Genomic DNA, 24459 nt, shown 5'->3' with positions numbered 1-24459 from the left:
TCCATCTACCGTTGGCCACTTCCTGAGTGCCAAGGACTATGCTAGTCCCCATATTTTCATTTTTCTGTTTAATCCCCAGACCAGCCCTATGAGGAAAGGTGCTTCTTTTATTACCATTTTGAGGAGGAAGGAATAAGGCCAGAGAAGTTGGACAAGCTGCCCTGGTGTCACATGGCTGTCATAAGGGGACAGACCTGGTGTCAGAACCCAGGCTGTCCGTACTCTGCTCGCTCCCTGGCCCTGCCCTGACACTCCCCTCCCTGTGGCAGGAAGACAGCGGGGCTCGGGCCCTGCCCTTGGGCTCTCCGTGGAGCCTTTTGGAGCCCGCCTCCTCTGTGCAGGATCTAAACAGCTGGGAAGGAGGGGGCTGCTTCTCCCTTCTCTGCGGGGGCAGACTAACACAATTAAAATGAACATCATGCTTAAACTGAACCATTTAATTGGTACGTTAGTCCTCAAGGTTTTGGAGTCCCTGTTAGAAAAGAAAAAGGAAAAAAAAAATCAGCACTTTGAGCATTCCCCAGAAGGATTCAGGGAAGCCGGCATAGCCCAGGGGAGCTGCAGCCTCCTCCCAACTTTAGGGTATTTTAGCTCCTTAATCCCCAGCTCTCTAATTATGATTATTATTGTTATTATGCATTTATCAAGCACTTCTCTACTGATGAGTTTCACTGTTTTTATTATTAGCCCATCACTGAGAGTAAGGGATTGATACCAGGGTGGTGGGCAGAGCCCCAGGCTGGGAGGCAGAGGGGCTGTGGGTCCATTCCCAGGTCCCCTCACTGTGCCTCAGTCTCCCCCACTGCAGGAGTTGGGCTTACCTCTCAAAGACAGATCAGGGGATGGTCCCTGCGTGGCTTAGCCCTGTTGTATAGGCATTAATCCCAGGCCAGAGTCTGTGCTAGGGCCTAGGGTAGGTACCAAATTTTAACAGACAAAGCCTTGCCTTTAGAGTTCCAGGTTGAGTTGGAAAGAAAGAAGAGGCCTCTAAGAAGCTGAAATTAAGGAGTTAAAGATCTAAAGTCTAGCATGGCTGGTCCTCGAAGTCCCTGTCTGGTGCTTGGAGGACCAGCTTCCAGTCCTGGCTCTGATACCAGTTTGCTGGTTACCCTGGGTGAGGCCACTGGCACTCTCAACCCCTGGGGTGAGACTCCCTGAAGGCTGGTGAACCATGGAGGCTCTGGGCCACATGCCCAGGAGTGGGATTTTTCAGCTCCCTCACATGTGGGTCTAGGATGTGCTACCAGCTCCAGACACTTCTGGGAGAGGCCTCAGAGAAGTGCTGCCATCCAGAGCTCTGGTCCCCTCGTGTTTGTGTCCCTTGTCCCCGGGGTCAGCAGTCTAGGCCAATCCACTCCCCCACCCCCCGCCCGACTGCAATGACCTGAATGAGGGTACTCTTGTGATGCACTCAGCTGTTACTTCTAGAAGGCCACTGGGTTTGGTCCTACAGGCATTGACCCCTGCAATAGAAAGAGATCCTGTGTGTTCCCTCTGGGCCCTCGCTGCCCAGCACCTACAGGGGGCGGAGTGGAGGTCCAGCCAGGTGTTGAGGCTGCTTCCGCTTCCAGTGAGTCTTTCCTGACCCACCCGAGAAAGAAGGTCCTTGTTACCCCATGTGTATCATGCTTTATGGTTTCCAAAGCAGACCAGAAGCTCTTTGGTGAGAGAGCCCAGACTGGGTTACTAAGAGCCCTTCCAGAAGGTGGGAGAGTGAGGCTCACGAATCTCAGGGGCTGGGCCACACGGTGAGCTCGTGGCAGAGATGGGGTCAGAAGTGTGTCCCATGTACCCCACCTTTGAACCTTCCTCTCCCATCCAGGGCTCCATGGGCCCCGGCCCCTCCGCCCTGCCCCACCCCAGCTCAGAGGCACGGCAGGCAGCGTGGGCAGGTAGAGCAGGGCGGAGGCTTCTGCTGCGGAGCTGCTTTTAATATCCCAGACGCTATTGTTTGCCTCAGTGGGTTCGCTGCCTCTCTTCGTCCCCGACAATCTGTTCCTCTGTCTTCTCACATATATATAGATCCCCCCTCCCTCAACTGAAAGCCTTCTCCCACTTCCATCCTTCTCTCTTTCATCATGTGGGAAGGAAGTCTCTGGAAGTGGCAGATCAGAGCGGCTGTGGGGGAGGCTGTTTGGCAGGGGTAGGCAGGGCCCGGGCCCGGCAGAGCTTCCCCCTCGGGCGGGCCCCTTTCTGCTTTCCGTTTCATGTTGCCTTTCCCACAGCACCCTGGAGGACGCGGAGTCAGGCCCAGTGGGGTAGGCAGAGACCTGGGTTCCAGACCATAGCCATGGGCAGCTCCCTTCTGCTCTCCTGCTGCCCTCCATCTCCCTGTGGGGTCAGGGGGATGGGGGCAGAACTCAGATCAGGTCAGCTCTCTGGGGACTGGAACGTAGGCTCCCCAGGTGTCCTTCTAGGCAGTGGGCATGTTCACTGGAGCTGTGGTTCCCAGACGTCTGCCAAGAGTCCACAAGGAGTGTTACTTTTTTCTCTCTTTTTTTCGGTGTCTTACTGGAAAATGCAGAGCATGCCCCAAGCTAGAACAGGGTAGAGTCGCCAGTCACCATCCCAGCTTTGGTAGTTCTGGACTTGTGATCAGTCTTGGTACATCCACATCTTCACTCTCTTCCCCAACACCACTGTTTTTGTTTTTTTTTTTTAAAGCACAATCACTAAAAAATTGGCCCACCTAGTCAGCGTCCCCATTTCCCCAGTTGCCTTATGACGTTTTCTGTATCTGGTCAAATAGGAATCTAGGTAAGGGCCACCAGCTACATTGGGTCACTTTAGTCTTAGTTGGTTTTCCCTGAGCAGTTAACTTGTTGAAGGTCCTGGGCCCGTGTAGTTTGGGCCACGTTCCTGTGTCCTGGCAGGAGACAGCATCAGAGTCCCGGGCATGGGGGCAACTAGACAGTGAGCAGCCCCCTAGCGAACTGTCAGGCAGCTGGCGGGTCATTGCTCAGAGCGCCCCGCACAGCGAATGTGTGTCTCTGAAATCAGCGAGGGGAAGGAGGCTGACCTCCATGTTCTGGGCCTGACTCGGCTTCAGTTAGGCTGTGTGACCTTGGGCAACTCTCCCTCCCCTCAGGACTTGTGGTTTTCCCATCTGTATGATGGAGCTGATACTGTTGATCTCAGGGGTTCCTCTGAGGGTCGGGTGGGCTCCTATGAGCTCTGAGGAGCTGTGCAATGTCTTGGCGGGTGCCTGGGCTGGGAGTGAGCTGGCAGAGCCTTGGGAGCTCTCTGGAACCCTTGCCTTTTAACACCCTCCCCTACCCACCTTCCCTTTCCCCTGGCCAAGCTGTTAATCACTGGGGGGATGTGTTTTGTTTTTGTTTTTCAAGGTGATTAAACCCCCTCTGATTTTTGTCGACCCTAATCGTAGTCCAGCTAGCCCAGCTGCTACCCCCACCCAAGCGCAGGCTACAGGCACCCCGAGGAAGGCTCAGGCCTCGGAGAGCACAGCCAGGAGCTCCTCTGAGAGCGAGGACGAGGACGTGATCCCCGCTACACAGTGCCCGACTCCTGGTGAGCACGGGCCACCCTGCAGGGCTGACTCCCTGGCTGCAGCTGCCAGACGTGTACACACACACATCCATTGAGGTGCCAAAGGGAGAAGACACTGGCTGAGTCTCAGCAAGTAGTTGGTCTGGAGGGGCTTAGGGCAAGGTCTCGACCCTATGTTGGCTCATCCCCATGAGGATCTGGCTTGAGCAATAACTGTGCCAGGGCCTCTCTGTGCGGGCTGCAAAAGGTAGAACCTAGACTAGAGACTCGAAGCTGCATTGACCAGGTTTGTAGTTCAGGAGGAGCCTTGTAACAGCTGGCTGACTAAACTTGGAGAGGGCTGCAGGGTAGTGAGCCTTTCATTCCTGGTGGCATGTGAAGGAGATCGAGTAATCCCTAAACAGAGAGGTGTAGGGAGGAATTCCTGGAGACAGAACCAGATCTGGGTTTTCTTTTGACTTTTACGATCTGTGATTCTGACAGTGATAGCAAGAAAATGGGTAATCATTATCATTGTTGTTACCAGAACACTTTTTGATGATATTAATACCTGATCTTGGCGGGTTTATTAAGAAATGCAGATTAGCACAAAAGAAAAAGCATCGCTTGTAATCCCACTATCCAAAATAATCACTGTTAACATTTTACAGCTATTAACTTTACAAAAACCAAAGGTACAGTGTGTATTTTTAGTGAGACCATACTGTACATATGCTCAGTAATCTTGACATGTTGTAACGTTCCATAGTCACAGCGTGATCCCCGCTGGCTACAGAGTGGTCACCTGGGAATCCTGCAGTTTTTTCAGCCAGTGTCGAGTTGGAGGAAGCTAAGGGTTTTATTTGGGGTGTTGGGCTGTTACAAATAGTGCTGCAGTGAACACATGTGATTGAGCCTCTGCACATGACCACGGCTTTTCTGAGAGAGAGGGTTTTAAATGTGCAGAGTCGTGTTTGGCCCCAGTGCTCTGCCTGTCATTCAGGAGGAGCAGCTTAGCCAGCGAGTGGGACTGCAGGTGGGGAGGGGCTAAGGAAGAGGCCTGGGGTGTTGCCCACAGCTGCCGTCTCATCCCCTTATAAAACATGGAGACAGGGGCCGCTCCTGCCTGGAAGGCTTGGGAGGGGGTTTAAGGGGCTTCTCCCACATGGGCCCTGGGCACTGCACAAGGTTCCCAGGATGGGCTGATAGAGCGGGTTTTTCTGCTTGGGGGAGGCCACAGGGCTTCTCTGCCCTGACATACCCCCTCCCCCTCCATCTCAGCCACTAGGACCAGCGTGGTGACTGTGCCCACAGCACCTCCAAAGGCGGCCCCCAGAGCCAGTGTGGTGGGGGCTCCCAGCAGTGAGGACACAAGTCAGGGGTCTGAAGGCAAGAAGCAGGAGGCCTCAGCCACTCAGGTACCTGGTGGGCAAGGGGGCGCTGCCGGGCCAGTGGGCTGAGGGGCCCCTGCTCAACACCACTTTCCCTCAGGGTTGCTGGGTGGCATTGTAGTTGCTCTCACCCACCCGTGGAAGCCAGGGCCTTTCCTGGCCTGGCCATAGCCCTGATCCGTGCCCCTGAAGGTCAGGAAGCATCCTCTGGCACGTGGCCCGCCGGGCAGAACCAGCACGACTCTAGCAGCTTCTCCAACAATACCAGGCTTTTGGTTTGATTTTTCTCTCACGGTTTGCCGTGAACAAAAGTTGCCCTTTGTTAATGTTCATCATAGTGACCAGTAGTGTTCTTCCTAGCCTTCACTATTTTCAGTGCATTTTTATTTCTTTGGTCCTTGCTGGAACCTAAAAGCCAAGCAGGGGAGAGTTAATGGCTCATTGTTCAAACGATGAAGCTGAGCACCACGCCCTCAGCAAGAGCGTCAAGACGCTTCCCGGATCAGGCAGGGTTGGAACCCAGGGCTCCTAGATCCTAGTTCATTGTTTCTGGGGCCTATTGCTCGTGGGGCCATAGCCGTTTGTTTTCCCAAGCGCTTGCACCCGCCCCCTTTTTTCCTGAGATGGCAGGAGTGAGAGCTGGATAGGCCAAAGCAGGACTTGGGCACCTCCACTCATTGGGGCTCATCACGACCTCTAACGCAAAAAGAGCTTCCTGGGAGCATGGTTGCTGAGTGGGTGGCTGGGTTGTGGTCACTGCACCCACCAACCTGCATCCATTTGGCCTTTCAGCCAGCAGATGGTGCTGAGCATCTGTCCATGCTAGGAACTGGGGGTACGGCAGGAAGAAGACAGGGAGGGGCCCTGCCCTCATGGAGTTCCCAAGGTGGGGGACAGCCATTAAGCAAGGAGACCAAGAGTTAAAGTACTCACCAACTGGTGGGTGCTTTGAAGGGTGTAGTATCGATGTAAGCAAGAAACAGTAGGATGACTTGCCTTAGAAAGGATAGGCCAGGGTGGCCTCTCAGAGGAGGCGATGCTGGGGCCGGAGAAGCAACCAGGTCTGGGCAAGCTGGGGAGCCCTCCAAGCAGGGAGACCCAGGCGCAGAAGCCTCTGGGGGAGCGCTTGGGGGTGTGAGAGCTGGGAGAAGGTCGGGGAGCAGGGGCAGAGGGGCCAGGCTTCACGGCCCATGGTGAGGGCTAAAGGGGGCCTGGAGGTTTTGGCGAGGGATCACACCCAGTCCTCGTTCCGTTCTCTCCTTGGCTGCTGGCAGATGTGGGAAACAGGAGCGGCCCCAGGGAGCCTGTTGAGGAATCTGCTGTAGCCGCTGGTCTAGAGGCTCAGACTCAGTGGTGGGGCCTCGGGGGGCCTGAGCCCCTTCCCTTCCCTGGGCTGGGAGCTGTCTGTGGATCCTATGAGAAGGATACTATTACCTTATTTTCTGCCCAGTCAGTGGCAGTACCCCTTCGACCACCCCTCAGCCCTCCACTCCACCTCCAGGTTCCTCTGGCAGCTACAGGTCCCCTCCCACCCCAGCCAGGTAGGATGTGACCAGGGTGTGGCCTAGATGGCATGCCAAGAACCTGGGAGCCCCAGGCCAGGCTCTCACCCACCCATGCAATCTTAGGCTGAGGCCAGCCCCTGGGTCATGAGTCTGGGCCCATCCTCTTTCTGGGGGCCCTGGGCAGGGTCCTGTCTGCATGGAGCCAGGCTGGCTCCTCACCTTTGCCTTTCACAGGTGACCAAGAGGAACCTCCCGCTGACGCAGGCTGCCCTGAAGGTTCTTGCCCAGAAAGCCAGTGAGGCCCAGCCTCCTGCTGCCAAGACCCCGTCTTCAAGTGGGGTGAGCTGGGGAGTTGGGGGCCAGGCCTCACCCTGGAGGGAATAGTGTTCAGAGACACAGGAGATAAAAGGCAGGGTACAGGCAGGGGCCCAAGTCCCAGCACCGGCATTTAGCTACCCCGTTACCTCAGCATGCTCATTTACCTTCCCAGGCTTCTACTGTGCATGCGCCCCCACCAAAACTTTTTTTTTTTAAGGGATCTTAGTTCTTCAACCAGGGATTGAACCCAGGCCCTCAGCAGTGAAATCCTGGAGTCCTAATCACTGCCAGGGAGTCTCCAACTGCCCATCCTAGAGAGTGGTGGGAGAATTAAATGGGGCCTGTTTGTGAAGCTTCTAGTGGTACCTGGCCCTTCCCTGAGGTATTCAGTAAGCACCAGATCTTATTTTCCCTTTCCATTCTCTCTCCTTTCCCCAAATCAGACTGACAGTGCTGTGGGAACACTCTCCACAGCAAGTCCCCAGAGCACCCCTACCCAGGTCAGAATGGCCAACAAGCTCAGAAAGCCTGAGGTTCCTGCAGCTCAGCGGGCCACAGCCACTCCCTCGGGGCACCCCACAGCCAAGGCCCCTGCAACCTCAGATGAAAGCAACAGCAGCTCTTCGGGAAGCGAGGACGATGCCAAGGGGTCCCAGGCGGCCCCGTCAGCCCACAGGCCAGGTGAGGCTCCTGGGAGGGAAATGCGGGAGGGCCTGGTGGAGCCCTGGGCTCAGATCTCTGCTCTGTAGCTGCCCATGTTCTATGACTTTGACCTAGGCATCTCATGCAGGACCTCAGTTTACCCAGCTACACAACCCCATGACCAAATTGGTCCGCATGACATGAACAACCTTTTTACTTGACTGTTTGGCCATGCCCAACCTTTTGGGATCAGGCTTCCCTAACTGATCCCCAGATTCCCAGGACCATACCTCTCTTAGGGATTAGAAGGTTTGGGCATGCAGGTGTCTCACTGGAAACGCTGCGAATAGCAATAGATCATGGAAGGGATCAATGAGGGGCAGATGATGACTTAGATCAGGGTGGGGGCACATAAACAGGGACAGGACACCTCGGGGCCCTCCTGCTCCCGGAGCGCTCTGGCCTGTCCAGTGGGCAGAAGAAAGAAACCTGGGGTTCCCAACAGTTACCTGTGCTTCTCCTGTAGGCTCAGCCCCCTCCAGGAGGGAGACCTTGGTGGAAGAGACCACAACAGAGTCCAGTGACGACGAGGTGGTGGCACCTTCCCAGGTAACTGCAAGCGAAGGGGCTGGCAGTCTCAGGAGCCTTGATGTGGGAGCCCCAGGCCAGGCTCTCACCTACCATGCAGTTGTAGGCTGAGGCCATGCCCTGGGTCATGGGTCTGGGACCAGGCCCGTCCTCTTTCCAGGGGCCCTGGGCAGGGTCCTGTCTGCACAGCTCCTCTCCTGAGGTCCCACTTCAGCATAAAGCTGTGAGAAGCAGACTCTTGGAGTCTATAGAAGAGGTTTACCTTGATTTTAGGTGATTTCCAGATGAAAACATTCTCTAACAGATAACAGATGGGATTTCTTTTAAGATTATCATCTTTATGTGGCAAGTGCTAGTGCTTTTCTGTTTGAATTAGTAATAAGTTTCCTTTTTAAATGAGCCCATTTAAAATATGTATTAATTATAGTAGTGCAGGAAGTGCGCACACAGGGCCTGTGTGCCCGCTGCCCAGCTGGCCTGAGGGTCTCGGGGCTGATCTCCAGTGAGCCATGCACTGCTGGCCTGAGGGTCCCGGGGCTGATCCCCTCCAGTGGGCCATGCACTGCTGGGCTTCTTCACACTGGGCTTCTTCAGTCTCTCCTCTCAGGTTTTGTGACCCCTGGGCTGACTCCAGCTGGTTCCAAGACTTCAAAGGCCACTCCCAAACCAGACACCAGCCTCTCTGTTTCCTCTACTCCGGCCACCAGAGATGCCCCAGAGGGCAAGCAGGAAGTGGAGCCCCAGCAAGCAGCAGGCACCATGTCCCCTAAAACAGGTGAGTTGAGGGCCGCAGGAAGGACACAGCAGGATGTGGAAGAACAAGGTAAGGAGCCCCTTTGCTTCCCTCAGGAGCAGTCCCACCAACATGGTCCTGTCTGCCAGCAGGGCCTCCCCAAGTGAGGTCTGGTACCGCTACATCAGGCCTGGAGGTGCTCGTCAAAAGTGCAGGGGCCTGTGCCCTAGAGTCTGGCTCCTGTAGTCTAGAGCCACCCGGAGGTCGGGTTATCCAGCCCTGAGGGATGCTGGTGCACCCTATAGGCTGCTCCCTACCTTAGAGGAAGTGCACCTTGACTTTTAGGGCAGGCCTTGGTGCTCTCTAGCTGTTCCTGTTGACTTTTCTTCCTAACAAGTGGGCTCCTGGTACAGGGTGTACGTACTTGGGATAGCTCAGACAGAAGATGGGGTCACGTTTGAAGAAGTCTCCTGCACATGGTGAAGACCCCGGGCAAAGGACTGACATGCTCTGAAGCCTCAGACAAGCCCATGGTGACTCTGGACCTCGGTGCCTTAACCGTACAGGGCAGGGGTTGGTGGGTCCATTGGTGGCACATACAGAACATGGCACATGTGGAGAAGAAAGCCACGTGGTATTTGGAGGGCAGACTCGAGTGCTCAGGTCACCTGGCCTAGGGTGTCAGCCACTGCTGACTGTGCCAGCACTCTGGGACAGGTGTCTCAGAGGGTCTGCCTGGGCCAGCTCTCAAGGTTCCCTGGCCTTGGCATTCTAGGGTGTGTGGTAGACAGGAGGCAGAGAAGTGGGTTGCTGAGGCACCGTGTGCTCTCCTTGGCTCCCTTCTCTAGCTGACTCCTGTTCTTGCCACGAAGCACCAGAGGACTGAAGGGGGCCTCCCTCTGCCCTGGGACCCCCCTCTGCCCACCTCCTCAGCCCCCCGGGGCTCTGGAGCCAGAGCTGCTGGAGGTCCCACTGCACCTTGAAGGGAACAGCTTTATCCTCTCCACATGGAGCCAGGGCCAAGCTCCCAGCACCTCCCAGAGCCCAGGGTGTCACCACTCTTGTGCTGTGAGACCCCAAAGGGACCTGCGAAGTTGGGGCAGTGCCGGGACATATACTCAGCTCCCAGTCCTGGGGCCTCTAGCTGCAGTTTGCCCAGTGCTGGGTCAGCAAGAGGAGTCATTGCTCATTTTCTTCCCCAGTGTTCTTCTCTTTGTGAGAGGCGGGTGTGACAAGGAGACATTTTAGAGGGGGCTGTGGAAGGTTTTTTTCACACGTGTAGTCAGCACACAATTATCAAAGGAGAGCAGAGGCGTGGAAAATTCTAAACAAAGGCTGCAGCAGAAGTCGCTCTGGCAGGCAGTAAACCTGCTTAGTCAGCCGCCGTGTGCATATTCCCTGCACCCCCCACCCCCAGGCCAAGCCACCTGGACCCCTGACCACAGAGGGCTGCAGGCTTCCAGCGTACAAGTGGGCATAAGTTGGATGGCCACATGACCTTGGCTTTTTTTTAAATGCATCTGTGGTTTAGAACAGTGAGGGGATTTGTTGTTCATCCAATGCCTCATTTTATAAACGAGGAACTAAGTTTGGTTTTCAGACCCAGGGCCCAGGCATCCTGTCTCCCTGCCGTGGGCTCCTGACTGGAAGGTGCTGTCTATCCTGTCCCATAGATTCTTTGATTTGATGGCGGATTACAAGCCCTTTTGGAGAAGGAAATAGCAACCCACTCCAGTATTCTTGCCTGGAGAACCCCATGGACAGAGAAGCCTGGTGGGCTACAGTCCGTGGGGTCTCAAAGAGTTGGACACGACTTAGCAACTAATACTACAAGCCCTTTGATTAACATGCTGAAGTTAATTTCCATCCCCAGCCTGAACTTGAGTTTTCAGCGTGAGGAGACATGAAAAGAGCTCTAAGTTAGAAGCAGGAGGAGAGGTGTGGGCAGGAGACCCAGCAGGTTCCCATGGTCCCATCTGTACTGCATCAGAGAAGGTCAGGTCTATGCTGGACCCCTTTGGCTTTCATGCCACTGGAGGTCTAGTCCCCAATTCTCTCAGGTCCATAACCCCAGGTCCTCTCTCCATAGGCAGAAAAGAGGCTGGTGCCACACCTCAGAAGCCCAGGAAGGGGCCTGGGAGTACCCCGGCCTCCATGCTGGCGCTGCAGAGCAACATCACCCAGCGCCTCCTGAGTGAGCCCTGGCCCCTGAGCGAGGCGCAGGTGCAGGCCTCGGTGGCAAAAGTGCTCACAGAGCTGCTGGAGCAGGAGAGGAAGAAGGCCGTGGAGACCGCCAAGGAAGGCAACCGGAAGGGCCGCCTGGGCCATAAGCGGAAGCTGTCCGAAGACCAGACAGCCCCCAAGGCCCCCAAGAGCAAGAAGAAGAAGCAGCTGGCAGCTGCAGATGGTGGGGAGCATGTGGTCTCCTCGGAAAAGGCCCCCAGGACTGTCAAAGGGAAATCCAAGAAGGACAGAGCAAGTGGTGACGTCAAGGAGAAGAAGGAGAAGGAGTCTCCCGGCTCTCAAGGGGCCAAGGAGAAGCCAGGAGGGGAGCTGGGGACTCCGAAGGGTGACGGAGGAGACCACGGCAACCTTAAGATCAAGAAAGAGAAGAAGAAATCTGACAAGAGTAAGTGCCTGCTGTAGCCCAGAGCACACTTCCCCAGTCCTGCTGAGGGCTGTCAGTCACCTCTCAGGCAGGTGGCCCTCAGCCAGCACAGAGAGGGCTAAGAATGTCTTGTTCGTCTTGGGAGCAGGACGGCCAAAGCCGGAACCAGGTCCTGGAGCAGCGGAGCCACCACCACCAGGATGGCGCTCACAGCTCCAGGGCGTGTTCCGCTCGCAGAGCCCTGTACTCCCTCACGGCAGCCACAGCCACGTGCCCTGGCAGCCGAGGCTCCTGGGGTCCAGGCTCCTGGATAGCAGCCGCCCCTTGCTGCACTCTGTGCTGGAGGCCTCGTGCAGCCAGGCCACGTTTAACCCCCACCCCAGCCCTGTCTGATGGGTGGTCACTCATTCCCATTTTACAGGTTGAAAGTGTCTTTTTAAAATTGGTGTGTAGAAAGTTTACAAAGTGAGTTAAAATGGTAACAGTCCAGGGCTTCCATGGGGGCAGAAATCATAAGACTTGTGTTTCGATGGCTCCCCAGGGTGTGGGGCATGGAGAGGAGAGAGCTGCTCTAGGGCCTCTGGAGGCCTGCCCTGTCTGCCCACTTTGACCCTAACCCTTAAGATTAACATCTGTTGTTTAGCAATTTTACTTTCTTCCCTTAGAAAAAAAAGACAAGGAGAAAAAGGAAAAGAAGAAGAAAACAAAAAAGGCCTCAACCAAAGACCCTGGCTCACCATCACAGAAGAAAAAGAAGAGAAAGGTAGAGTGAGTCCCAAGGAGTCTTGGGCTAGAAAAGGGGACCCAGACCCTGTCCCCAGGTGAATGTGATCCGCCCCAGCCTCCGGATGTCAGGGTAGAGGGTAGGGTAAGCCAGAGCCAGTCCCTGTGCCCCTACCATTCTCAGGGTCCCGAACAGGAGCTTGTGTATTGTGAGACACTAGAGAAGAGCTAGGAGGTGGGGGCCAACCTGAGGGGCCCAAGGTCTGTGCATATGGGAGCCGTGGAGCGGCCCTGTCTTGCCTGTGAGGTAGGAGGCTATTATGACAAGTGAAGAAAAGAGAAGCCCCCCTGGGGCCGGGAGACCAGCTAGGCTGTTGCAGGTTTCTGGGTGAGAGAAAAGGTTCCCTTGGATGTGTGTGCCCCAGCTGGCGGAGTATCCCCACGGCAGAAACACTCACGGCCTGCCTCATGCATGTCAAGGGCTGACCGCCTGACCAGGGGCCCTCAGCTCCTCATACTCAGATGCGGTTCTCACCATGGCCAGCAGGGCCCCAGCCATGGTCAGAAAATCGGAGCATCTGCTGCTGCAGAGTCCTGGGCTCCATCCTCCAGGGCTTAGGGGGCACCCTCCACACCCTCAGGATCTGTGTGTCCCCAGTATCTGTTCTGGGGGAGCCACAGAGCCTGAGGAGGGAACTGTCATAGCCCTTCCTGGTGGGGGTGGCGTGGGTGGGGAGACACTTCAGGTCCAACAGCGTCTCCTGCTTCTCTCTTCACAGAAGAAGACGGCAGAGCAGACTGTCTGAGGGACGCCGGGTGGCAGGTACACTCCTGGCCTGGGAACCCCTGCTGACCCTTTGCTCGCTGGGGAGAGCAAGTGGTCAGCTCCAGCACCCACTGTGGTCCTCAGGAGTGAGACTGGGCCTCGGGGGTGGGCCTGAGGGGAAGGGGTTTTGGAGAAAGAGGGTTCAGTTCCTCAAGGGCAGTGGGTGATGCCGGGAATCAGAGCTGCAGAGTCAGAAAGATCCAGGAGAGTCCAGACAGTGACCTCCACTGAGCTGCTCGGGGCTGGGGAGGTGGGGGTTGCTCGGATGTTGTGGCGGAGGGGCACACTGGCATGCTTCCTCCTTGTACAAAAGGGAAAGGCTTGAGGTTGGGGACAGCTCAGTCTCTCCTTCGCCACTGTCACTCCTTTTCTTTCTAATTTTGTAATTCAAGGGCCTTTCCTCATGGGAAGGAACATGTTTTACTCAAAGCAAGCCATTCTGATGGCTCTGTGCTTCCCAGGTGGTGGTGAAGGGGTGGAGTGCTCCGCCTAGCTGAGCGAGCCCCACCCTGCTGTAAACAGGGTGATACAGGCCTGGGCAGGTGGTGAGGCTTCAATGAAGCTAAGCTCTGAACCTTCGTCCCAGTTCCTGGGACACAGTCAGCACCACCAGGTGTCCACCGTGGTTAGTTAATGCTCCTCTCCTGCATGGGGAGAGCTTTTGATTTGATTTTGTTCTCCTTGGTGGAGAAAAAGTTGGGGAAGTCTTATATCCCCTTCTCCCAGGGATTTCTTAGCCAAGTGGTGGCCAGCCCCATGCTTCTTCGCTCTGCCCAGCGAGGGTGGGAATTGAATTTTTAACTTCCCCTCCCTCCCCAGAAGATGATGGCCAGCTGCAATGTCCATGCTGGCCAAACCAGCGAGCCCTGAAGAGAGGCTGGTCTGAGGAGGAAGAAGCCTGCCTGGCTCCATGACGTCTGCTCACTGAATTCTCTCCAACGCAGGATGCCTCGGATGGATGGACGTGTACAGTATATATATATTTTTTTAAGTGACCTGCCCCTCCCTTCTCAGCTCCCAACATGCCTAGAGGCCTCAAGACTTTCTGCCTCTGCTCTGTAGACCCAGTGAGGCTCAGTCTGCGGTTCCTTCGAGCCCCCGGTCTCCGACCGATGCTGAGGCTTTGTCCTCCTTTTGTCAGTTTTTTCCTATTTTGTTTGTATGGGGGTTTTTTTTTTTTTGTAAGAACTCAGAAAATAAAAGACTTGAAGGAAAGGTGCAAGTTCCCAGTGCCTCTGGGCAAACGTTCTGCAATTGATTGATTCTTGGAAGGGAGAGTCTTACTGACACTGGGAGATGAACAGACCTCATCTGCTCAGGATTTATTCTTGACGGTGTATCAAGACTCTGGGATACTGTGGTGAGTTACACCCTGTCTGCCAAAGGAGGAGACTCAGTGAAGGGCCCTGATGGGGTGTGGAAGGCTATCTAAGCTAAGGGGGAGCTTGGGCATGGTCAGGCTACGTTACAAAGGTTCTGCTTTGATGAAGGCAAGAAGTGGAGGCACTCAAAAGATGTGTCATGGTGACATCCACAGGAGTTTGTGATGGTGGTGATCGGGGGGAGCCCACTTCCCTGGTCCCAGAGCAGTGTGAAGCACCTCTGGTCGCGAAGGTCCAAGGCTTTTAGCCTTCTGCTGGAGACAGTGAGAGTCCGTGCAGAAACAGCACTAAGCCTGGGGGTTCTGGGAGAGTCAGGGTAACAGCCAACTCTACCCTTAACTGGGGGCCCCTGGGCAAGGACCCCCTCCCAGGTCACCTCTCTTCCTCTAAGTGTGTTGGCTAGAACAGAGGCTGCAGAGCATTTTCCTGTTGGGTTCCTTTGACCCCTAGCAAGTCTTCAGACTTAGAAATGGAGAGATTTCAATAAACTTTTTCATTTAGGGCTCCTCTTGGAAAGTCCAGAAATGTGACCACAGAGGCCTGTGCTCCTCCTGGCAACAAGCAGCTGGGGCCGCACAGTGGCCACCCCTTAAGTAGGACATTGGCCCCCAGTTCCACAGCCCCCACTCCCTGGTGGTCCCGACACAAGGGCCTGCGTTGTTGCCATCTGTCATTACACTTGTACTGTTCTTAGTATAGAAATAAAAACGAGGACAGGAGAAGCTGGACCCAGAAGAGCTGGTGCTTAAAGAATTATGGGCAAGAGCCTGTTTCTTCTTCTTGGAAGTAAAGTATTCCTGTGTGTGAAACATGGAAAAGTGGTCTGTGTCCAAACACTGTAGCCCCCCAGCCCGGCATCTGTGTGTGGGCTCCCCAGGCTGTGACCTCCCTCCTCGACCACAGGATTTAAGGTCTTCAGTTCACCCCCTTGGGGTAGACAGACCATGCCCAACAGAACAGCTGAGAGCCGGGAGTGTCCTACTCACTACCTTTTATTCTCACAGGAGCCGTGGCCGGAAGGCCGATGACAAGCTTGGCTGTGCAGAGGGAACTGGGAGGTGGCAGAAAGTGAGGGGAGGGGCTGCAGTTTGGGGAGGCTGGTTCTTCCTGGGTGTATGATGCTGGGCAGAGGGAAGGGGTGGCTCATGCCCCCAGTTAAAGGGCTGGAAAGCTGAAGCCTGGACGGGAGGGACAGCAGAGGTGTCTGCCGTGGGACTTGGGACAGTGCCGTCCCTTCTCCCTGCACCTGCCCACCACTTCCACGGGCCTCGATCTTGGAGTTCCATGTCAGCCTGCTGTGGTGTCAGCAGTGGGGGTCAGCCGCACTCATGGTCCGTGTCCGTGGACCTTGCATTCCTGCTAGTGGATGGGAGTTTGGGCAGCAAGTACTCTGCTAATCTATGCCGTTCTGATACGATGGTTGTGTCCCAGGATGATGGAGAGGCAGAGTCTCAGAATGAGGTGCAGGGTGGGAGACAGCAAGGGGAGGGGTGTGTAAGGGAAGGAGGGGAGGTGCAGGGTGGGAGACAGCAAGGGGAGGGGTGTGTAAGGGAAGGAGGGGGCTGGGGCAGGGAGGGAAGCTCTGGCCTTGCAGGGCTGTCTGGGTGCTGGCGTCTGCGTCTGCGTCTGCTGAGCTCACAGGGCGACTGCAGGGAGGGAAGCAGCAGGTTAGGGGTAGAGTCGCTTGTCCCTGCCCCCTCCCAGCATCCTGTAGCCTCAGAGCAGTCGAGAGCCCTTCACCCTCCACTGCCTCCTGCTTGGATACAAGAATTGACCGCCATGGCCCCAGAACCCCCAGCCCTGGTCCTCATCTGTGAGAAGGAAGTTGGAGAATGGCCTGGGGTCATCATCCACAAGCGAGTTGGCCCCTCTGGGGATAAGCTGCTGGGGATCAGATGTCCTGCAAGGGTGCTTACCTGACTGAAATCCTGCTTAGACCTCCAGCCCAGATGACGGATACTCCATCTCCATTGGGTCTGCAAAGGAACAGAGTCCACTCGTTAGCTGCAGTCCGGCCTACTGTGCCCACTGGCAAGGGGCCTGGGTGGGCTAGTTCTTCCCAACCTTGCCACAAGCCTGGTACTTGGTAGAACAGATGTGAATGGAAGGACGCTTGTTGGATGGCTGCAAGCAGCAGTGAGATGTGGCTGGGGAACTGAATGAGCGAGGCCAAGGAGGGGGTGATGAAATCAGATGGGTGGATCTGGAGGGCCCTGGATGCACGCGTGGATGGGTAGAGTGGAAGGGTTGGAGGACAAATGAATTTAGATGAGTGTGGACATAAGGAGAGAAATAATAGTACACAAATAAGGAATGCACAGTGGGTGGATGCATGGCTGAGTGGCTGCTCCCTGGAGAGGGCACCTTGCATGTCCTAGCCCATGGTGTGCTAGGGGGACAACCTGCCCCTCAGCCTTTCTGATCCTTCCTGCTCCTGGCATAGTGGCCACTGCTTGCCACTGCTTACCACTGCAGTTATGGCGCCCGCGGCTCCTGGTGTGGGGGACCTCGGTGCCGTTGGGGAAGACGCACCAGCAGTAGCCGATGCTCCCATAGCACTGGAGCGGCATATAGTTGCCATTCTCGTCGCAGTTGGGCTTGAACACGCCCGGGTGGATGGCAGGGATGCGGCTGACCTCTTCCTGGCACTGGGTCAGTACTGAAGCGACAGGCACGGTGAACACAGTGAGCGAGCGGGCTCTGGGCTGGGGTCTCAGCAGAACCAGAGGTCCACATACCACTGCTGTGTGCCTAATGCCTTCTGTCCAAGTGGCTGCACTTGCTCTACCAATTGCACAGATGGAGAAACTGAGGCCTGGACCAACCAGGTCCAGGAGCAGAGAGGAAGTGAATGGCTGTGTTGCTAATTCATCCCAGATCATCACGATTTCTTCTGACACTCAGAACCTATTAGAGTTTAGAATTGCACCTATGATTCTGATTTCTAGAGAAAAGCAGTAGACTCCTTGCTAAGTCTGAGCTCCCATTACTGGCGGTATCCAAGTAGAAATGGGGGTTACCATGTGGTGAGGCTGTTATAGAGGGGATTTGAACATTAGCTGGAAGTTGGTCAAGATAACATGCAAGGTGCCCTCTCTGAATCCATGATGGAGAATCCTGGGGTTCAGGAAGGGTGGGCCCTTGATCTTCCACTTCTGAAACAAGCCCAGAGGGAAGAGACTTGCCCAAAGTCACATATCCAATTAGCACCAGGATGAGAACAGAGCACCCATAAGGCTTTCGGGCTGAAAACCCTGTTACACGTTGCCCATGAGATGGAAGAGCCCCAAGGCCCTCTTATCTAGCAGCCATGGCTGTGTGCCCTGGGAGAGGTCCCTTGAAAGGGTGGGAATCATGAGCTCAACCCTCTCCTGGGAGCCTGCAGGATGCGGTGCTGGGTGAGGAAGATCATTGCTACGACTCCTGGGATGTTTTGGGTGGGTTTTGCTCCAGGCCTCCTTGTGCAGTTCCATCCTCCACAAGGGAGGTCACCTCCTGAAGGGACAGGATGGGGGCTGAGGGCAGACGAGCCCAGAAGAACAGGCAGGAGAAACAGGAGTGAAGAGCTGAGAGGCTGGGAGAGCCCTGTGCTTGGATCAGGGAGCACCCAAGGCCCTATCCCTGAGGGAGCTCCCAGAAACCCCGCCTCCCCAAGATTCACATTCCCTTTACCTTTTGGTGGAACCTCAAAGGGCTTCTCCTCCAGTGAGTTCTTGCTCATTTCAAACAAGAGCCACTGATGCAGCCAGCTCTCAAAGAGCTAATGGAGATAAAGGCAAAGGGTCAGGGTTAGTAGCCCACTCCCACCCTATTGACTATGCCCCTGGGAACAGAGATGTGGAGGGCCAGTGGGGACCTGGTTCCCCCTTAGACACCCCACAGGGTTTCGTCAAGGTGGTTCCTCGAGTTCAAGCATTCTCCCATGGTGGCAGCTTAAGTGCTGGGAAGCCGCCTCCAGCTTCCTGAGAATGGCTTCCCTGCTCAGGCCCCTCATCCCAGGGCTGCTTTAGATAGGGAGGCAGGGTACCAGTGCAGGGAAAGCTGCTGACCTTCCAGTCCAAGCCGTCCATGGAGTCCTTAAGGTGTTTCAGATTTTCTGGCAGGCTCCCCTTCAGCTGCGGGTACACCTTCAGGGGGTCCGCCTTCTGCAGGGTAGCAGAGCAGGAAGGAAGGTTAAAAAGCTTCCAGGCAGGCAAGGTTTAATGTACAGCTCATGTTGCCCTGATCTTTGGTTCTGAGGTGTGGAGCCCAGACCTCAGCACACTGGAGCTAATGGGGAAGGGGATGTGTTAAAGAAATCCAGGGGCCCAGCTACAACACCCTGGGGCTGGGAGTCGGGAGACCCAATTCCAGGCCCAGTTCTACCAACAGTCCTTAGTCTTCTGATCCTTGCAGACTCTAACTCATCTTCCAGGTCTCACCTCCTTCAGAGGGAACCCTCGACTTCATCCCAACACTCCTGCCCCAGCTAAGTCAGATCCTTGGCCTCTTTTTCTCTCAAAGCCCCCTGCACATCTCTCATCGCCTAGTGACTTGTCTGTCTCCCATGCTAGCCTGAGATCTCCATGGACTAGGAACTGATCTGACTGCTCCCCACTGTGGCTCCGGAGCCTTGCACAGTGCCTGGTGCTGAGTAGACATGCAGTAAAAATTTGGGAAGGAATAAAACAGGCATCTTCAGCAAGTCACTTCCAGATTCTGGGCCCTAGTTTCTCCACCTCAAACACAAAAAAGTGGGGAGCAGTGGAGCTGAACTTCATAGAACATTAAGGGCCACATTTGTGTTGCTTCACTAATCTGTGGAGCCCATGTTGAGCGTCTGCTGTGAGCCGGGCCCGGGGCCTGTGGGGATGGGGTGGGAGGTGGGGGCTGCCTGGCCGGGCTCCACTCACCAGGAGCAGGTGCATCACGTGGTCCTGCGTCATGTTGCCGTACTTGGTGGCGTTCTTCATGGGCTGTGGAAGGAAGGAAGGGAGGAGGAGTCCCCGGCGCTGGCCCCTGGGGGTGGGGCCCAGAGCAGAGCCAGCAGCTGGGGTCGGGGTGAGAGTCTGGATTCCCAGATGTTCAACAAGTCCATCTCTACCACCTCCCACTGTGAGAGCTTGAGCAGGTGGTTATCTTCCTGCCTCAATATCCTGTTCCTCTACTCTGCTTACGCTTTCCTGCCCAAGGCTTTGTGGACAGGAGAGAGTTTTGTGAACAGGAACATCATCTATATATCAAGGGCTCTGAAAATAGGAGGGACTGTGAGACGCTCTGGGAAATGAGAAGCATTGTATAATTTGTGGAGGGCTAGGCCTTCCTCCAGAGAGGGCCCCAAGAGGCTCTTTCCTCCACCCCTAGAATTCCTGTTCCTCTCCCAGCCAGGACCCCTCTCCAGCTGTGCTTTTCCTGAGCCAGGTGTCATCCCCTGTCCCTTGGCACTTGCCCTCTATCCAGGCGGGGTAAGCTTCCCTCTCCTACTGCCCTGGGGTTGGCCTTACCTCTGGGCCTGCCATGGGCAGCGCCCGCATCAGCATGGGAGTGGCCATCCGCATCTGGCTCAGAGGCTTGGCAGCTGTGGGGGCAGAAGGCACAGCATGAGTGTGGTCCCAGTGCCCAGGGAACAGGGTACTCAGACCCAGGGACCGGGAGCTCGGACCCAGATGAGGGGCTGGAATTCCAGACCAGAGGGCGAGGACAGTGGGCCCAGCTGGGGCAGGCATGAGGGTTCTGTGAGGTGAGGGGCAAGGGGGGATGTCGGGACAGAGGCAGGGCACGCACGCTTGGGAAGCTTCATGCGCAGGTTCTCCAGCTGCAGGTTCTGGGAGGTGACCGTCAGCTTGTCCAGCCGGCCCTGCTGCTGGTACAGGAAGTAGGCAGTGGTGGCCTGGCCGGCCAGGAGCAGAGCCACCAAGACAGAAAAGCCCGTGTACAGGGCTCCACGACTGCACTTGCTGTGGGGGGAGGAGGGGGACATAGGTTAGAGGAGAGTCCACAGAAGTGGCTGCCCCGGGGACTGGCTGAGAACGGGGGAATGTGCCCCCACAGTTCCAGCCCTTGCCCTCAGCTGCCCCTAACAAACACACGCTTTACGCACAAATAAGTGCCTATGAACTTACAGCTTGACGATATTCCCCTGACCCCCTACCTCCAGCCACTGCTGCCCCTATAGCCCTCCCAGGCAGAAATCGTGGAGCTGCCCCTGTGTGGGGAAGAGCCAAGAACAAGGGCCTTGTCTTCTCGAGGGAACCAGCAAGGACAGCTGAGGAAACCCCAGGAAGACCCTGCTGCCTAGTAATTCATGACATCACAAACATGGCTCAGTCTCATTGCCTCTCTGCTCGCCAATCCTCTGTGATTTCTGGACCAAGGCCCAGTCCAGGGGATTATTACTCTGAAAGGAGAATGTAAAAATCCTGTGTGGAGAAAAGGAGAAAACCAGAAAGGAGGGGAAAACAAATCCTACTTTTTGGCCTTCCCAAGGAAGAGGGGCGGCCTGGCCTCTGATGTGGTGAAAAGTCTACCCACGCTTGGGTCTTCCTGAGTTCAAGCTCTATAACCTCACCTTTTCAGCAACCCCACACCCAAGTTGAGTTCCAGCTGTGCCTCCCACCTTCTCTTCTCTGAACCTCAGTTTCTCATAAGGTCTAAGAATCTAGAGAGTCATAATAAAGATGAGACCCTGTAACCTGGATTGTAATCCTGGTTCTGTCATTCCCTTAGCTCAGGGAACAGGGGCAAGTCACTCAACCTCTCTTGGTAACTTGAGGTAAGAGTATCTACTCAAAGGGTTGCTATATAAAATGAGATCAGGATCAAGCTCTTGACTCCATGCCTAGCACACAGTGAGCAGTCTGCAACACTGAGCACTAATCGCAAGGGAGTTAATAATTAACTTCAGCATCTGGTTTCCTTCCTCTTCATGCATCTTGATGGCCTGTCTCCTGCTTCTGGATGAGTGCCAACTCTTGTCACTTCCTCCTTTCTACTGCCTCTTTCTTGATAAATAACTGGCCAAAGTCAGGAGCCAACCAGAACTAGGGGGAATCACGGTACAAATGTTGCCAGGCAGAAGTGTTCACAGAAGGGTCCAAAACAGGCCAGGACAGTTTTTAGAAGCAGTGATTGAACTGAGGGAAAGCCAGACAAGGATTTGACAAGGGGGCACCCTTTCTGCTCACTGAGCCCACGCTGGCTCTGCAACTCACTGGGTGGCCTGTGCTCAGAGGCAACCCATTTCCCCTCCCTGCAAATTTTGCCTGTAGAAGGGGGTCAGATGATAGACAAATTCAAATTTTAATATCAGACTAGTCCTGGGTTCAAATTCTGGCTCTAGGATTCACTAGCTGCAATAACTTTGGTGACTCACTTGTTAATATGAGTCTCAATTTTTTCTTATGTAAAAATGGAAATAATAAAAGTACCCAACTTAAAGAGTTAGTAAAAGAATTATGATTGAGTTTAGCATTTAGTTATATGCCACCACAAAACTAATCATACTAATATCTAACAGGGACTGAGGATTGGTAACAAGTATCCAGTGAATAGGAACTATTATCATAACCACTGTCATTATTATTGCTGCTGCTACTACTGAGACCCAGAGAGAAACTGATTTATACAAGTCATACACAACAGTTGCAGACCCTCAACCAGAATCCAGCCTTCACAAGAGTTGGCCCTCCTAGTCATGGAACTCCCCAAGGTTTTCACAGGCCAGGCACTAATGGTCTATCTCTAGTTACATGTCCCACAGTATGAAGTTCCTGGTGACATCTCTAAGAGTCTCTCCCAAACCCCCTTCTGCCTGGCAACTGCTGACATCACAACAAGTCCCTGTAATATGCAAATTACCGGGGGGGGTGGGGTGGGCAGGGACATTGGGGTAGCTGTATTCTAACCATTCCCCATTTTTTTTCAGGGAAACAGATAGATAAGGATCTGGGAAAGGGTCCTCTGGATGGCTGTGCTGGCCCCTTACTGCAAGGGAGAGGGGCATGGGCAGGGCACCACCCACATCAACCCACAGCCCCTTCTGGAAATTTAGCCAGAGCCCCACACCTCACCCTTTTTTGACCCTCCTCCAACATCTCTCATTCCCTCCTGTGATAGCAAACATCTTCATCTACTCTACAGACACCTGCAACTATAATTCCCTCGATATAAACACATATACCAACTTATGATAACTAGGAGGAAACTCCTCAATGATGAGCTGCTTCTGCCATTCTCTCTTAGAAAATCTGCTTCTCCGTCTAGGATCCATAATATTTTCAAAATTCTAATCTAGGGCTTGGCCCAGCTTCAAGGGACTCTGGGATGCTCCTGATACTGTGGGAAACTGTAGGGAATGAGTAAAGAGCTCTCTGATTTTCAGAAGAGAAGTATGTGATGCAAAGAAAGTTAAAGCCCCTGCCCTGGAGGAATTCGCTCAGGCGGGAGAACTGAAGCCAGACGGCCAAAGACTTGCCCCAGACCACCCAGTTAGTGCTGGAGCCAGAGCCTGAGTTCACACCTCGTCCGACCCGCGGTCCAGTGCCCCTTCTGTAGCCCTGTGCGCATACGTCTGTGCCGTCCCAGATTTGGCTGCTCTCTCCTACTGCTCACACATACCTCTCCTGGGCTCTGGGGCGCTGGCCCAGCATGGGCAGCTGCTCATGGTTGGAGATGAGGTCACGTTGGTCCTCCATGCTTCTGACCTCTGGTCTTTCCCACTCCTGCTGCTGCTGCTGCTGCCTGCGTATGTGGGATGCTGAGCCCCGTGCTCACCTCTTGAAGTTGGGGCTGAGGAGGAATCTGATTCGTCCACAGGAGGCCACTCCGCCCACCTGGTACAAGTGGAAGTGAAAGCCACAAAGCTGGAAATACCCTCACTTCAGCAAGTTGCCTTTAATGGGACAGGATGAGTAGGGGGAGCCCCCACCGAGGCAGGTGAAAAGGCCAGCATGTTTCCATTGGCTGCCCAGGGCTCTCGTCACTTGTTTCTGGGCAGACCTGTGGATTCATAAGGCTCTTTGGAGGTTTCAAGAAACAGGCAAATGTTCACTCCCTAGATAGGAAATCACTTTGAAGCAAAAAAAAAAAAAAGCCGAAAATTCTTTTTGTCTCCCCTCTCACCTGTAGATGAGTGGGTACATAAAGGGGCTGCCCCCCTTTTATGAACTTAGACAAATCCTTTCCTTCTCTCAGGGCCTCTGTTATGTCATCTCAAAGCCAGGGGAGGAAAGCTGGATTCAGTGTTCTCTCTGCTCTCTGCTAATACAAGCATTTTATGAATCTGAGTCCCTGGTTCTAAGGCTCTGGTACTAATATTTGCCAGCACTTACCCAGCCCTCCTTTGAGCTGGCACTGTGCTAATCATTTTGCATGCTTTGTTTCATTTAATCTTTACAGTGACCTTTTGAGGGCTGTTTTATTTTATTATCTCCATTTATAGATAGAGACACTGAGGTTTTGACAGGCTACATGTTTGCCCAGAATCATGCATCCATCTCTTGATTTTAACCATTCCACCCTTCTGCTTCGTAATGCTCAAATTATGTCATTCAAATTCATGACAGTGGAGGCCTCTACAGGGAGGGCAGGAAGAGGGTCTGGGAAAGGGTACCCAGGGGAGGTTTAACTGTTGGCATGGTTTTATTTCTCACTATCTGTATCTTATAGGCCACATTTGTTTTATTAATCTTTATGTCTTTGTGTGTATGTTTAAATTTTCAGCAAATTTAAGGTCAATAAGCACATGAAAAGATGCTCCACATCATTAGTCATCAGGGAAATGCAGATTGAGGCCACAATGAGGTACCACTTCACATCCACTATGTTGGCTGTAATCAAGAACACAAATAATTACAAGTGTTGACAAGGATGTAAAGGAATTGGAACTCAGATATTGCTGGCAGGAATGTACTATGGTACAGCTACTTTGGAAAACTATTTGACAGTTTCTCAAGAAGTTAAATATGGAGTTACATATGATCCAGTAATTCCACTCCTGGATATCTACACAAGAGAGATTAAAGCATGTATCTATAGAAAAACTTATACACAAATGGTCATAGCACCATTATTCATAATAGCTCCAAAGCAAAAACAACCCAAATATTCATCAACTGATGAGCAAACAAAACATGGTATATCCATACAATGGAACATTATTTAGCCATAAAGATTTAATGTCTCAATACAAGTCTTATTTTAAAAAAAAAATGAAGTACTGATTCATGCCCCACAATTAATTTTGAAAGCATCATGCTAAGTGAATTTGACCAAACATCT

At 54.0% G+C, this 24459-nt stretch overlaps 2 protein-coding genes across 9 annotated transcripts in view; one reads left to right on the top strand and one right to left on the bottom strand.

Annotated features, from left to right (window-relative positions):
- The window catches only part of TCOF1 (treacle ribosome biogenesis factor 1), a 38214-nt gene extending 24144 nt beyond the window's left edge, over nt 1-14070 (top strand). For 3 of the 7 annotated variants that reach the window (XM_040239576.1, XM_040239574.1, XM_040239572.1), the window contains 10 exons: nt 3345-3528; nt 4768-4904; nt 6617-6721; nt 7144-7381; nt 7869-7951; nt 8525-8705; nt 10753-11292; nt 11937-12034; nt 12774-12817; nt 13640-14070. In XM_040239576.1, coding sequence (XP_040095510.1) covers nt 3345-3528; nt 4768-4904; nt 6617-6721; nt 7144-7381; nt 7869-7951; nt 8525-8705; nt 10753-11292; nt 11937-12034; nt 12774-12800 — 1593 coding nt within the window. In that variant the 3' untranslated portion in view covers nt 12801-12817; nt 13640-14070. Of the gene's footprint in view, nt 1-3344; nt 3529-4767; nt 4905-6616; nt 6722-7143; nt 7382-7868; nt 7952-8524; nt 8706-10752; nt 11293-11936; nt 12035-12773; nt 12818-13639 lie in introns of those variants that run through there. The other 4 variants (XM_040239573.1, XM_040239575.1, XR_005720984.1 and 1 more) reach the window with 4 other exon arrangements.
- A 1106-nt stretch (nt 14071-15176) lies between these two features.
- On the bottom strand, nt 15177-23083 carry CD74 (CD74 molecule). 2 transcript variants are annotated; one of them, XM_040239610.1, is made up of 9 exons: nt 22798-23083; nt 19966-20138; nt 19686-19759; nt 19095-19157; nt 18252-18347; nt 17875-17962; nt 16670-16861; nt 16119-16178; nt 15177-15848 (listed from the first exon to the last, which is right to left on the bottom strand). In XM_040239610.1, the coding sequence occupies exons 1-8, from the start codon at nt 22872-22874 to the stop codon at nt 16135-16137; spliced, it is 807 nt and encodes a 268-aa protein (XP_040095544.1). In that variant the 5' UTR covers nt 22875-23083; the 3' UTR covers nt 15177-15848; nt 16119-16134. The 2 variants fall into 2 exon arrangements, with proteins under 2 accessions (XP_040095544.1, XP_040095546.1); XM_040239612.1 differs by lacking the exon at nt 16670-16861 and having other exon boundaries at nt 22798-23049.
- Between the last annotated feature and the right edge of the window lie 1376 nt (nt 23084-24459).

Source organism: Oryx dammah, unplaced genomic scaffold (assembly GCF_014754425.2).
Source record: "Oryx dammah isolate SB20612 unplaced genomic scaffold, SCBI_Odam_1.1 HiC_scaffold_5, whole genome shotgun sequence".
NCBI classification, from domain to species: Eukaryota; Metazoa; Chordata; class Mammalia; order Artiodactyla; family Bovidae; genus Oryx; species Oryx dammah.
The sequence above is the reverse complement of the archived record's forward strand: the minus strand, read 5'-3'. Positions and strand labels throughout refer to the sequence as shown.